Genomic DNA, 15,866 nt, shown 5'->3' on the forward strand with positions numbered 1-15,866 from the left:
TGCTCAAATTATGGTAACACTTCTTTTACCACATCTCATTTCCTTGCTCCTTTATTTCTGAAATTAAAAAATATTTTTAAAGTACAATAGTTTGTGCTCGGTTCAGCAGTACATATACTAAAATTGGAATGATATGAAGATTAGCATGGCCCCTGCACAAGGATGACATGCAAATTAGTGAAGGATTCCATATAAAAAAATTTTTTTAAATAAAGCACAATAGTTTTAAACCAACTCTTTCAAAATGTATAAATACTGGCAAAGTTACTGTGAAAAAGCCACTGGAGTCATTTTAATTATAAAATTTTTAAGAAGTTCTACTTACTTGGTTAAGATGAATTGATTAAATACAAACTAGTTTATGAATTCATTAAACACCCTGGATAGAACTTCTCCTCGGCAATATTTTGTTAGACATTTGCTTTTTGAGAGGTGGCTCAAAAGAATTTTTCAATGAAAGTAAGATTACATGTCATTCCTACTGACTACAGCCCCAATTACTTTTAAGAAGGTTAAACAGTCTTTTTTTCTTTCTTGGTATTTATCTTCTCTGCCCAGCTGTGAAGGAAGAAATCTTTGGTGGTTTTATTACGTTATTTTTCAGGATCTCTTTTTTTAACATCTCAAGTTCCAAATATGCTTCATTGTTCTTCAATACTATTTGCAAAAGCAGAGTAGAGATTTTATCTACGTTACTAGATTGTTTAAAAAAAGCACCCTGTTCAACTTCACAAGGAATCTATCACCAGTAAGTTAAAATCGACTCTTATTCATCACTTCCACTCTAATAGCATACTGTTAATTCTCCAGTATATGCCTCAGTTTGAGATCAAACAGAAATACGTGTTTTTAATATAGTTAAAGTCTTACTACGTAGCAACTAGTACTTCATAAAGTCTTTGAACGGTGATGATAATATTAAACATATTCCTTAGAAATTAATTTAACATTTTCCTGCTTGTGACTAAACATTTAATTCTCTAATACATTGCTTCCAACCAAAAGTTCATGAAAGAATGATCTAGTTTGAGAAATAGGTTTCTTTTTAACTGTAGTCATATAGATCAACATTAAAAAACACATACCAAGAAAAAAAAAAAATAGCTGAGTTTGCCCTAACACACAAATGCCACTTGGTAGGATTCAGGTTTTGTTTGCAATAGTGATTTGCCTACTTAGTGACAACATCCTCAAAAAAAAAAAAAAAAGATATATTTACATATCCTTTCCTTATTAATAAACTTATTTTTCAGAAAATGATACTGACAATATTTAAGGATAAGTTTGAAGAATGAAATAAAATAAATACTTGAACACTGAACAATTCCAAAGTTATAAGAGGAGCATCTTGGCTTAGAACTCAGTTTTTGAATATTTTGAATGACTTTACTTATGAATGAATGAAATACTCCCTACGAGTTACTGCAATATTTTTGGTGTCCTAGTTTACAATTAGCCTTTTCTCTAATCTTTATTTCCTACTCTTATATTTGTTCCAATATGTCCTACTGATTTCAAATCAACAGCTTAGTGCAAAAGAAATGTATATTAATAGAGCAAAAATATGATTTTACCAAATGCCCTGTCCCCCAAATTTGTATCTTTTTCTCACTCATACCACTGTCAGTGAAAATTTAGGCAATGGATTATCACATTTAGTTAAGCACCTTGCTACCTAACATTAGCAGTGGCTAACCAATGGAACATACTTATCTGATTCTACATTGTATACATACATGTATTCATTATTTTCCTAGTAATCCTTTTGCAGAGCTTCTACGGTGGTAGAACTAATGTGCTGCCTTGATAAACAGCTTCTTTTAAAACAGAATAAAGTATGTAAAAACTGACATGCTTGAGATATAGTGAGCCTGCTATGTAATTGTTAAGGCTGACTATTGAAGCTGTTAAAAAAAATCCATGTTTATTTGTTTCATGTTATTCATTACCACATTACCTTTAGATTCTGCTATAAATAGTAATAGAAGTAGAGAACATTAGACACAAAAATATTAAAAACAAGAACTTAGGTCACCAAAGATCACATAACCTTCATTTCTGGCAAATCAATATGAGATAATTACCAATAAAGATACTGATCTTAGAGATGGACAATAATCCTCAACATAAAACATTTCCATGTACATCCTATTTTTATATATATGCATGTTCTCATTTTCCTGATTAAAAAAACAATTAGTATAACTAGAATATCCATGTTATATTAACTATCATAATCTGATTTCCAAATTCTAAATAATTCAAGATAAGCAAACAAAAAAGCTTTTGCTAAATATTTCCCTTTCTACCATTATTCTTTAAAAATTCTAATACAGTTAATGAGTTTGATGAGAAATTTCAATAGACTGTATTATATCTGCCAAATTCATAACTGAAATGAAGACAACAAAACATCTAGAGAATGAAAACTTTCAAAGTATAAACATCTTTCAACAGGTAATGTTACAAAGAAGTCAATTAAAGACTTTAGAAATGGCAATACAGTTTCACCAAAATACTATCTAACAGATTGTAAACTGTATGGGTGGGAAGATCACACTTTCCACTACCTTTGTAAAATAGATTTAGATAAAATACTTAAAATCATTATTGTGAAGCATGCTCAGGAGATTTTATAAAAACAAGCCCTCCACCTTTAAGAGAGCCACAAATTATAACACAAAAACCGTAGTTTTAAGTGTGGCCTCTCAACTCAATATTTTTAAGTATGAAATTACAGTACTCAAGTTCAGTAAAGAATAAGAATAGTAAAACTGCAACATCTGAAGTTCTAGAATACACAAAATTGTATAACATTGCTTCATTTTTGTGTGTTTTTCCCCCAAAATCACATGGAATGTCAAGTCCCTAGAAATTAAGTTGTTTTTAATAAAATCTGCTATTCACAGACTGAGGACTGGTGCTCTTTGCTCTGATTCTTCTCCATGTTTCCATGCTCCATCATAGTAGATAATATTAATATTGATAACTTTTCAAGAAAAAGCCTGAGAGTTATTTCTGACTTCAAATATCCATTTTATTATAAAATCCTATTGCTCTCTGTTACCATTTCCTCCAAATCTGCAGCTTCTTTTGCATTCCTTCAGCGACATCCTGTTCCTGGCCCTTGACTTTTTCCCCCTAGACTACTGTACCCCATTTTCATGAGATAACGTTTCCACATTATCTTTAACTCCACCGTCAAAGTTATCTTCCCTCCTTGACATTTTGCCTATGCCACCTACCTATTCCACCTGGGCTTTTCAAGGCCTTTACAATGCATTTTTATTCTGCTCAAGAGTCTCATCCTCAACTACATATTAATTTATTTATAAGGTTGCTGCTGACTTTCAGCTCCCCTTAAAAATGCCAGCTCTTCTTGACTCTGGTAAATGTACTAAATTCTTCCTTCAGGTAGTCACATTTGTTCCCAATCCATCTGAATATGGAATTCCTTTAGCATTTAGCCCCTAAACACATAGGTAACATATTAGACAATTTTTGTATAATAATTACGTACATTGTTTCTTTGGTTGTGTTAGCCCTATTGGACTATAGGGATACCAGATAAGGGCTGCATTTTTCAAAGCACTCTTAGGTCACTTCACCAAAGTAAGATGATTCATTAAATAAAACTATTATAAAAAGCTTAAATAAACAAAAAAAATGTATATTTTTAAAAAAATATTTCTATTATTTAACTTTTAAACATATATGGCCTTTTATTTCCAGGGACAGCTGACATATTTTGGTTTCTATTAAACTTCACTCTCAGTACTCATTTTCAAAGCATGGCTAGAATTTAAAGTGCAAGTTGAGGGTTGATATAGGCTATATACTTTTACATCCTGCGACCAGATCAGCAATGTCAACCCCAAGAATTCTGAGATACACAAGCAAACAGTTTCAGCACCAAAAGAAGAGAACAGCGTGTCTTCTGAAGAGAACCCCTGAAGGGTTCCCTTCCCTGCAACTGGTTTAGACTAGTTTCTCTATCCCAGGGGCTTTCAATTAGAAAAGGTCGATTAATCACTTGTTAATATCTGGAAAAAATACCAGGGAAAGGCAATCCGTTTACTTAAAAGAGAGGAAAGGGGGCGATGGATATCCCCTTTTCATAAAACTCGGCAGCTAAATTAAGCTTTACACTCAGTACCTATCGACAGTCTCAGAGATTTTTTTCCTACCTAATAATAAAAGCAAGTCTCATTCAATTTAGTCCCTTCTCGAGCACCGTCTCAAGCTGTCAGAATTTGTCAAGGAAAAAAATTAAAAAAGAAGTGGGGGAGACACTAGGATTCCCGTCTACATCGCTTCTTTTTCCGAAATCACACCAGTCTTGGATTTCCTTCACTCCAAACTAAGCTCTCTGATTCCAAATATAGTTCTTTAACCCCCGCCTCGCCACTCAATTACACATAAACCTTGGCAACTACAGAACCACAGCAGAAACCCCTTACAAATCGGCTTGCTATTCATCTTGGAAGTCATGCCCTGCAGCAACTGCCTATCGCCGAACTGAGGGATATTACCCAAATACAACGCAACGGAATCAGACATGCAGAGCACACACGGCTTCCGTGAAAGAGGGAAACGCGACCCGGGAAAAGTGCGCTCCTCACCAGCCTCGGGACGATCCACGGGGGGTGCGGGTGCGGGGGTTCCCAGAAGGGAGGGGCAGAAAGGAGACCGAGTGGGGGAATCCTTCCCTCTCAAGTGAAAAGAACAGGATCCCCGGCCTCAGGCTGCAGCCCGTCCTAGCTAAGGAAATGAAGAGGCAGTCAGCGGGCCCTTTGCTCGGAAAGGCAGAATGCAGACACTTTCCGAGGTCCGGACACAAGCCGATCCTCAACCTCCCGGAGGAGGCGAGGGGTGTCCCACTGGTGGCTGAGGGGATGCCCGGCCCGCCAGGGGCAGCTGGGGGCGGAGCACTTTCGTCTAATGAACACCTGAGTCGTGTCCGGCCGGTGCCCGGGGCAAGCACCGCTAGAACGGCGTGGGGCCGCCCGGGTGGGGGGAGGGGGAGGAAAGAAAGGGGGTGGAGAAGGGATTCCCCCCTCTCTGAAGAGCATCGCGAAGGATGAGCCAGGGCCAGCGGACAGCGGCATGCTTCAGACTGCGGAGCCAGGATCCCGCCGCCTGCACCGGCAGCACGGAGCCCCGCAGCGCCCGCCGCACCGGCCCCTCGGTCCCCGGGGGCCAGGGACTTCGGCTGCGAAGGCGCTGGGGCCTGACACCCCACGGCGTCGGCCCCAGCTCCCGGGGGGACACGCGGGAACACCCCCAACCTCCAGCAGCTCTCAGCGGTAGTAAAATGCACCCCCCCAGTCCCCCACCTCAGCCTTCCCTCCTCCCGAGGCCGCAGAGAAGGGCCACCACAGGCGAGAAGCCTGAGGCAAGTCGGGGGCAGCAGCAGCAGCGGTCCCGTACCTCCTCCCCCGGTTACCTGTGAGGACTCCGACACGGATTTGATGATCGTGGTTAGTGAGGATCATTCCCTCGGTCGCCATGTTTCCCAGCGCAGTCACCGCACTGACAGGAGCCGGGAGAAGCCGGAGCCCGGAGCGCGCGGGCCGGGAGCGCGCTCGACTCGGAGAGCGCGAGAGCTAGGGAGCCCGGGGAGCGCGAGGCGAGCGGGGAAGGAGGGGGAGGCGGCAGAGTACTCGGTGGCCTGCGGCGGGGAGAGGCCGCGCCGGGAGAGCGCGGGTCCGCGGAGGAGGCGGAGTTAAGGCGCGCGACCCGGTGTCGGGCTAGGAGGAGGCGAGCTGGGGTTGAGGGACGCGGTGGCCTCCCGGGGAGAGCACGCGGAGGTGGCGGAGAGAAGCCGGAGATACCGGGCCGCTCTGCCGAACGCGAGACCCAAAGCGGCTGGATGGCTGGACTGAGGGAAAAGGAGAGCACACACTCTGGAGGTTGCGGAGGCGGACTCGGGGACAGGGGCGGAGCTACACCCCAAGGCGTGGAACTCGTGGAGAGTCAGGGGAGGAGTGAGAGCTCGGATGCAGAGTACTGGGAGCGGGAAGGAGCCGGTCCAGCCTGAGCAGGACCCGAGAGCGCTTCTGGGCGCGCGAGTAGCACTGGATTGGCTGGGAGAACGCGGAGCGGGTGCGCGCGAGGCACGAACGCGGCCTCGGCGGGGCCCCAGACAGAAGCAATCCCCTGCCGAGCCTGGCGCCTGGCCGGTCGTCTGCCGCCTCGGCTGGCTCTCCCCGGCGGCCCAGCCCCTCTGAGGAGGAACCGTGGGGGGAGCTAGGCAGGCTCCGCACGCCAGGCCTCTCCTCGCAGCTCTCAGGAGCGGCCGGCCACCCCACTGAATGCGCCGGGGAAACTGGGGGTGGCCGAGAAAGCTGCGTGGGTGGCAGAGCGGCGGCGACTGTGACAGAGAGTCTGTGGTGGGCGAAGAGGAAGGTATCCTGTCCCGCCACATCTTAGCCGCTTGCTTTCTCAGCGCTCTCTGAGGAAGGATTTCCGCCTGCCGGTGCTTTAGGATTCCATCTCCAAGTTAGTACCTACAAGACAATCCTCACAAGCGAAGCTTAGGAGTCTGAAGCAGGGCATCCTGAGTGCCGTCACGTCCTCTTGCTGCCCCATGGTTTCATACCCTTAAGCCTTGTCTCAACAAACTCTGCTTTTATGTGAAAAGCATCTGTCTACTTAGGGAGTGAGAAGGACATGTTCCGCCTGAACCACAATAAATTGCTATGGAAATTGAGTTTCCTTTCAGTAATTGTGAGATATAAGATTACCATGAAAATAGCTTTTGTTGCTATTTATTTCCATGTGCCTTTCATAAAATGTGTTATTAATCACCTGTGGCTATTTTATGTCGGCTTCTTAGTTACCTTTCTGGCCCTTTCAACTTCTGACTTAAAAAAAATTATACATCATATATGTTTGTTTATTTTTTCTTCTGTTCTCAGCCACGGTAAAACCTGGAAGCGTAAAAATGAAAAGCAAAGTGAACTATTAAAAAGTGTGTAATCGTCAGCGTTTCTACACAAGTAAAATCTCAGTCAATTTGATTATGAGTTTTTTATTCCAGTTGGAACGTGAAGTTACTCTTCCTGTGACTGAGTATTCACATAGTTAGGTATTTCATTTTAAATAATAACAAATACAAAGGAGATGATGGAATTGAGGTGGAATAAAATAGTGAATTTTTTTTGAGTATGTGTATTGCTAGTATTGTTGACAGTGGATTAAAAATTTTAGCCAGGTCTTGAACTCACCTCCTGTAATTATCACTGGAGATCCTGTAGCCAACGGATTGTTAATTAGTTTCAAATGAGAGATACAGATGAGAAAGTACATCCAAGAGAATGATTTCCCTTATCTCAAACTAAACATTAAAAGCAAATAGTTGGTTCTGTTGTTACCTCTCTAACCTGTCTTTATTCTCTGCAATACTCTTAAATTTTAAATGATTAGAAAATAGCTTGAACTTTTAAAGACATAAATTCTAAACCACTAACAAGTTCTGTGACCTTAAACAAATTTGGGCCTTTTCCTTCATCCTTTAAATAAGGTGGTAGGCTAACTAAGTGCCCATTAAGTAAAGTGGTAGGCTAATAAGCACACCTTTAACTTAGAATACTCTATAATTATTCATGGAAAGAAACTGGCACTTTTGTTTCACAAATCAATAACAGAGGACAAGAAATTAACTTTCTGCATCTATAAAAGAAGTGTAATGGTGAAATTCATTAAAATTTAATTGAGAAGGGTGAATATGAATTAAGCTTTGTAAAGTGCGTGGAGGTTTGTTAACATTTGTTATGTTTTGCTGAATGTTAATACAAAACTTGCTAAAAATAATAGAACTAAGTTATAAGAGATGCTTGTCTTCCAACATTTTTTCTCAAGTGTATTTATCTCTCCCAAATTCAGCAAGCTTTAACAAACAAAACTTATATAGAAAAAATTCATTGACCTTGCTGTCTTGTGTGACCTTTTACTGCTGCTTATTGGATGAATATTATAATATGTACACTTTTTTTTTACTCTTGTTACAGTGTGACATTTCTTCAAAATCCATCCTGGAATCAAGTACTATACCAAAGAAAAATTTCTGGAAGGTAGGAAAGAGTAGCATTTTCCAAATATTGACAAAGGTCTCAGGAAACATGGGGCATGGGGGAGGGGAAGGGAAGGGAAGAGGAGACCAGAAGTAGAAAAAGTTTTGATACTTTGTGTGTAAAGAATTAGAAGTTCCCAGGAATTTATTCTCTCCATTCTTAGGGTTTTAAAATAAAACTCCAAGAATTTACATTAACTGTCTGAGACAACATAAAAGATAGGTAACATCTTTCATAATGATTATCATTTTGAAGATGAAGCTTTATCAGTAGAAATGAAGTTTGAATTTTTTCTAGCACTGGCATATTTACACTTAGCTCTCCAGTTAACTCTTAGTTTTCTTGTGGTTAATCATAATTTCAGTATAAATAAGGCAAAATCTTATGGACTTTTCTGGGGCCAGACTCCTCATTAGCACTAGATTGTAGGCAAGAATGAATTTGGGAATGGATTATGGTTCCTCTAAGGCTTATTCTACTCTTGCCTCTTTCTTGATTGGCTGATGCCCACAGTTAAAACAGAGTACAATAAAACATTAAAAACGGGTACAAGCAACATTTTGAATACAGTAGTCCCCCCTTATACTAGAGGGATCTGTTCCAAGACCCTCCCAACCCCCCATGGATGCCTGAAACCTTGGATAGTACCAAACCATGTATATACTATTTTTTCCTATGGGTACATACCTGTGATACAGTTTAATTTATAAAGTAGTCACAGTAAGAGATTAACAACAATAACTAATAATAAAGTAGAACAATTATAACAATGTCCTATAATAAAAGTTATGTGAATGTGGTCTCTATCTCTCTCAAAATATTATACTACATTCATCTATTTTTGGACTAGGGTTGATAGCAGGTACCTGAAACTGAGGAAAGCAAACCAGAGATAAGGGAGGAGAACTGTATACTTAATGCTACTGAATTGTACACTTTCATATGGTTAAAATGGTAAATTTTATATATGTGTATTTTACCACAATAAAAAAATGGGTGCAAAATGAAGCTTTGGTTGATTTTAACCTTTTCCCCCCAAAGATAGCTACATTGTAGTCTAGATGAACTTTAAATTGGCCAAATTAGGCATTGATTGTATTCCTTGCCTAGGATTGCTGTAACTAAGTGCCACAAACTGGATGGTTTAAAACAAATTTATTCTCTCACAGTTCTAGAGGCTAGAAGTCCAAAATCAAGGTGTCAGGAGAGCCATGCTCCTCGTAAAGGATCTAGGGAGGAATCCTTCCTTGCCTCTTTCTAGCTTCTGGTGATTGCCGGCAATCTTCAGCCTTCCTTGCCTTGTCACAACATCACTCCAAAATCTGCCTCCTTTATACAGCCTTTCTCTGGTGTGTATCTTCATATACCTTTTTTTATAAGGAGATCAGTCATTGGATTTAGGGCCCACAGTACTCTAATATGAACTCATCTTAACTAAGTTTATCTACAAAGATCATATTTCTAAGTAAGATCACATTCTGAGGTTCTAGTGGATGTGAAATTTAAGGGGGATGCTATTCAACCTAGTATGGGCAATGATAAATTACATTACTATGTATTTTCTTGAAAACATGTAAGTTAGAAATTCGGCCTATGAAAAAACAAGGTTCAAAGGTTTCTTTAAAAGCTAGGGTTCAGGCCAGGTGCTAATGCCTGTAATCTTAGCCGTTTGGGAGGCTGGGGTGGGAGGATCACTTAAAGTCAGGAGTTCAAGACCAGCTAAAGCAAGAGTGAGACCAGAGATCCCATATCTACGAAAAAAAGAAATAAATAAATAGAAAAATTAGCTGGGCATGGTGTCATGAGCCTGTAGTCCCAGCTACTTGAGGGCCTGAGGCAGGAACATTGCTTGAGCCCAGGAGTTAGAGGTTGCAGTGAGCTATGATGACCTCATTGCACTCTAGCCTGGGTGACAGAGTGAGACTTTGTCTCAAAAAGAAAAAGAAAAGAAAAAACACTAGGATTCAGAAATTAGACACATTCAGAGAAAATGTAAGTCTACAGAGTAGACTATTGGGGAAAAGTTTTTATATTTGACCTAAGTTACCTAATGCTTTTTCCCCAGAAATAGTTTTCTAAACTAAAATTTTCCAAAGTCTAGTGAGATAAATTTATTCATTTCTTCTAAACAAATTGACATTTTGCTTTCAGTTCTGATATCCTTGTTAACACTTAGTGACAATGTGAGGTAAGCTGAGCCACCTCTATTGCCCATGGAAACTGAGGAACTTATGTGGGAACTACTAGGACAGTGTTTTCCAGTGTCTGTCATGTTTATTAAAATAAATTTAAACTTTTTCTTGGGCTTTTTATTTAATATTTCTACTATGCAGATTGATGCTTGCATAATTAATTTATGCCCTGGTCCTTTGTAATTTTCCCACCCTTACTTTCTTCCCTTGAAGTCCCCAGTTCGAAATCCAGATGTCTAAGGACATTTTTGGTTGCAAGTAACTGATCCTAGTTTAAGCCAAAAGGAATTCATTGACTCATGCAGCTAGCAAGTCCAGAAATGTGTATAGCTTCAAGGTTGGCTAGATTCGGGATCTGAAACCATGTTACCAAGATGCCATTTTTCAGCTATGCTTTCTTCTTTGTTGACTTCATTCTCACTTTGGCTCTTCCTACATGGTGGCATAGATGGCATTGGTAGCATTGGCTTCTCTAGGCTATAATTTAGATCAGTAGTTCTTGAATGTTTCTGGGGACCCAAGACCTTCTTATTGATTGTTTGATTGATTGATTGAGAGAGACAGAGTCTTGCTTTGTTGCCTGGGCTAGAGTGCCACAGTGCAGCCTAGTTCACGGCAACCTCAAACTCCTGAGCACAAGCAGTCCTCCTATCTCAGCCTCCCAAGTGGCTGGTACTACAGACATATACCACCATGCCTGGCTAATGTTCTCTGCTTTTAGTAGAGACAGGGTCTTGCTCTTGCTCAGGGCTCAAGCTGATCTTTAACTCCTGAGCTCAAGAGATCCTCCTGCCTCAGCCTCCCAGAGTGCTAGGATTACAGGTGTGAGCCACTGGACTGGGCTGCCAAGACCCTTTTTTTTTTTTGTATTTTATTTTATTTTGAGACAGGGTCTCTCTCTGTTGCCTGGACTAGAGTGCCGTGGTGTCAGTGTATCTCACAGCAACCTCAAACTCCTGGACTCAAGCAATCCTTCTGCCTCAGCCTCCTGAGTAGCTGGGACTACAGGCATGCACCACCCTGCCCTGGTAATTTTTTCTATATATTTTTAGTTGTCCATATGATTTCTTTCTATTTTTTAGTAGAGACGGGGTCTCACTCTTGCTCAGGCTGGTCTCGAACTCCTGGCCTTGAGCAATCATCCTGCCTCGGCCTTCCAGAGTGCTAGGATTACAGGTGTCAGCCACTGCACCCAGCCCAAGACCCTTTTAGATGATCTACAATACTGCGGTCCCCAGCCTTCAGGCGTGGCCCTGTACTGGTCCGTGGTCTGTTAGGAACCTGGCCATGCATCGCCCCACCTGAGCTTCATGCCCCCAGCCACATGAGAAAATTGTCTTCTATGAAACCAATACCTGGTGCCATAAAGGTTGGGGACCGCTAGTCTACAAGGTCAAAAAGATTTTTATATTAATACTAAGGCATTATTTGTCTTTTCACTCTCATTTTCTCATTAGATACAGTGAAATTTTCCAGAGAAAACATGATATGTAATGATATATCATCACTCTGATAGCTAATGAAATACGTACTTCTATATTCTTACATTAAAATTTTTTAATATAGTAAATATTGATATATATATACCTATATAAACAAAAGCTCTTTAAAGTCCTCAATAATTTTTAAGAATGTAAAGGGTCCTGAGACCAAAATTGAGAGCCATATATTTAGATTGTGTACCAATCCTCAAAGCACTTACTAAGGCAATGGGAGTGGCATTTTTTGATTGTTTAGGCCTTAGTCACATATTTGCATAGAGGATGGAGATCAGCGGCACCTTTACCAAATGGACTGAGATTGAGGGAGAATGGATCTGGGTACAATATGTAAGGTTAGTGCACTGATAGCTTAGCAGTTAGTTCAACACTTTTTATAGACCCCCGTCTCTCTCCACCATACTGTAGAGTTTATTCTACCCACATAATCTCATACTAATATTCAGAAGGTAGAGAAGTTCTTTCCAAGTGTGTACTGACAGTTTACAAATGTAGGAGGTCACTATTTATTTACGTGGCTACTTATCTGATACAAGAAGGAAAACACTAGCCTGTCAATATAATGAAACCCCATCTCTACAAAAATAAGAAAGACTAGCCGGGTGTAGTCCTGAGTAAACTGTAGTCCTAGTTTACTCAGGAGGCTGAGGTGGGAGAATCGCTTGAGCCCAGGACTTTGAGACTGCAATAAGCTATAGTGGCACCACTACATGCTAGCCTGGGCAACAGAGCAAGACCCTGTCTCTTAAAAAAATAAAGAAGGAAGAAGCAGGAAAAAAAGGAAAACAGGACAAAAAGTTTTTCTGATTTCTAAAGAAAGCACTGATTTTTATCCCTCCTTAATTAAAAAAAACCAGTAGACTGTAGAAGAGGAGGGCAGTATTCTTAGAGGAAGCAAGGACTATTAGATAAGGGAAAGGAAAGTGAGATTTGTTAAGTGGAAAAGTAATATTAAGTGCCTCTAGAAGCTATTTGATTTCTTGAAAGTTTTTAGGATTCAGCCTGTATGTCAAGAAAAGATAGTCCCAAGCTTAAACACTGACATGGATTGAGTTAAGTGAGCTTTTTAAAAACTCAAAAAAGCATTATGCTTGTCTTAAATTATTAATTGGTTTCCATGTAACCGAAACTTAAAGCCCAACTTTCCTAGCAAAATATTTTTTCTATAAAAACAAGGTACAAAACAAAAATATTTTGTTAACTTAAGTAATTTCATTTTCCCAAGATTGACTAATAATTGGGGGAAATATGGTTTATAGAAACATTTATATCATGTTTTATATTTAAAATAAACCTTAAGTAAAAGTTTGAAATGTTAGGAAGCATAAGTGAATTCTTAAAAGAAGCAGAGAAAATGGATTTTTTCAGTTGTCCTGAAAATTTTCATTTTACCATGTAATAATTATATATCATATTTATCTGCCTGTGTATCTCCTGCTGTGGGATTGATTGGCTGCAGAACAAGTCTCCCTTTCTAACACAGAACATTATTTTCTTCCCATTTCCTAATATTTGATGACTAAATGCAGAACATATGAAGCAATAGGGACTTTGAATTGGTAACAATGCAAGCTTCTCCCAAGGTGCCAGAGAGGCTGTTAGAAACTTGGCTTGGTGTACAACAGATTGCAGAAGCCTCTACCTATAAACAGAAACACCATCTAAGGTGGCCATACTTCACATAAACAACACTAAAAATAGATGTTTTTGCTTGGATCTAAGAGTATGAGGCAAAATGTCACTTGCCCTGTTTGATGATTGCTATTCTATACCTAAGATGAAAATATCAGGCTGTTGTCCTTATTTCATTTAGGAAAGAAGTGTGACAAACATAACTAATCCTATTGTGGTCATTGCAAAAAGGCAACTTTGGGGGGTGAAATGTTAGCAGATATCCTCTGAATAGCTAGCAAGTCAAGGTAAAATAAATGAGATAAGCCACAAAAATAGTACTACCCAAAGTTAGGTTTGTAAATGTATTGATAATGGGACAAAGTTTTTCCTCAGTTGACCTTGAAATTGAAAAGTATCTCAAGTACAGTCAAGGATATCAGGGGTTTTATTCTCAAAGAAACATAATTGGAATATTATGAGTCCAAATAAAACTGTAATAATGATGTTTCAATCCCAAATACTTTCTGATTACTAATTCACTTTCCTATAACTTGATTTGGAGATAGGAATATCCTAAATATAGACATATTCTTGCCAAATTAGAAGGCATAGCTTTTCTGTAATTTAAATTAATATTTGGTTTATCAGTTAATCTCTTTGGAGTTTAAGTAGCTTGAATGAATATCTGATCTTTTGGATAAGTTGACCAAATGTTTTTGTACTCACAAAGGTGAGATCTATATCCTGAATTCACCAAAATGCAGACACCCATGAATACCCAGCCACTCTAACTGATAACTTTGCACTGCCACAGGTGAAAGTCAGAATCCAATGTAAAGTATTAAAAACAAGGTAGGATAAGGCTGGGCGGGTGGCTCACGCCTGTAATCCTAGCACTCTGGGAGGCCGAGGCGGGTGGATCATTTGAGCTCAGGAGTTCAAGACCTGCGTGAGCAAGAGCGAGACCCCGTCTCTACTAAATTAGAAAGAAATTATATGGACAACTAAAAATATATACAGAAAAAATTAGCCGGGCATGGTGGCGCATGCCTGTAGTCCCAGCTACTTGGGAGGCTGAGGCAGAAGGATTGCTTGAGCCCAGGAGTTTGAGGTTGCTGTGAGCTAGGCTGATGCCATGGCACTCTAGCCTGGGCAACAGAGTGAGATCTGTCTCAAAAAACAAAAAACAAAAAAAAAAAAACAAGGTAGGAGAAAAGGCCACAATATTTCAGTTTTGTGTTTTGAAGAAATAGAAAGGTTTGGAGAATTTGAATAAAAGATGATAAGCCTGACTGATAAAGAACTTACTACAATTTCAATACTTTGGGGATGGCAAATGGTTCATTTTTTAAGAAGTTACAAACCTCAGCTAGCAAGTAAACTAGTTTATTTCATGCATTAGTTAACCAAAAAAAAAAAAAGGGACAGATCATACACTAATCAAAACCCATTGTAGTGGTAAAAAATAACAATTTTAAAACTTGCAAATGATGCTCTTTTAATCCAATTTTAAAATTGGGAATCTAAGGCCCTGAGGTTAAATGACTAGCTCAAGGTAGTCAGTGGTACAGTTAGATTTTATATTCCTGTCTTTTGTTCTCATTGCTCTGTCTAATCCAATCGATTTGGAAAATCTCTCAGGACTGCCAAAGTCTCTCAGGGATTAAAGTACAGAGGTCGCTTTCTTAAAACAGAATGTAAGTTACACACTCAGCTAACTTGGTAGGTAGAACATTAAACTGATCATATCAGAGCTTTAGAACCTGTCATTTTTGTGGTTAGGAGAAGAAAGATAGGAGTTAGATTGGAATATGAACTGGCAGTATTAATACCTAGCCTCTGGCAACCAGCTCTGAGATTAACTATGGCCTCGATTAACTATGAGATTTTTGATATCCTTTCAATGTATCTGAACTCCAGTTTCCTCTTGTGTAAAGTGAAGGAACTTTTTATTTACTTACAGTTCCTTCTAATGCCAAAATTCTGTGATTTCTTGTAAACTTTTTCCAGTCCAAAAGTACATTTATAAAAATTCACCTTTAAAACACACCTTTAAAGATTTAAATTGACCTAGGGAGAAAGAAGATTTTGAATTAGTTGGCTTTTCTCATTACCAGACAGCATAAGGAATTCCTACAGATTGTGAAGCATTTTGTGACAAATCAACTTTCCCATGTGGAAAATTCTGGGAAATTTTAATGTGTAACCAGGCCCTCCTTTTTTTTGGATGTCCTTCCCTTTTTTTGTTGTTAACTAATGAATGAAATAAGGTAGGTAGGGAATTAATGACAATTTAATCAGAGTAAAAGAAAATATCTGAAGATCAAAGGAACTACAGTATAATCCAGTGGTAACTTATATAAGGCAGGACATCAAGAGACCTGGGACTTGGAAATTAACTTCCTGTGGACTTTACAGTATCATTTACTGGGCCTCTATTAAATACCAGGCACTGTGTCAGGTGGTCAAAATGAAAAGATAAACAA

General features: G+C 39.6%; 1 protein-coding gene and 1 non-coding gene across 3 annotated transcripts in view; one reads left to right on the forward strand and one right to left on the reverse strand.

Annotated features, from left to right (window-relative positions):
* The window catches only part of GPHN (gephyrin), a 535,238-nt gene extending 529,345 nt beyond the window's left edge, over positions 1-5,893 (reverse strand). For both annotated transcript variants that reach the window (XM_045565470.1, XM_045565461.1), the window contains exon 1: positions 5,447-5,893. In XM_045565470.1, the coding sequence (XP_045421426.1) occupies positions 5,447-5,510 (64 nt within the window). In that variant the 5' untranslated portion in view covers positions 5,511-5,893. The remainder of the gene's footprint in view (positions 1-5,446) is intronic.
* LOC123631169 lies at positions 94-197 on the forward strand. The gene has a single exon (XR_006733038.1). It is a non-coding gene; the product is annotated as a U6 spliceosomal RNA (small nuclear RNA).
* Positions 5,894-15,866: the final 9,973 nt, after the last annotated feature.

The sequence above is a fragment of the Lemur catta genome, chromosome 1 (assembly GCF_020740605.2).
Source record: "Lemur catta isolate mLemCat1 chromosome 1, mLemCat1.pri, whole genome shotgun sequence".
Classification (NCBI taxonomy): Eukaryota; Metazoa; Chordata; class Mammalia; order Primates; family Lemuridae; genus Lemur; species Lemur catta.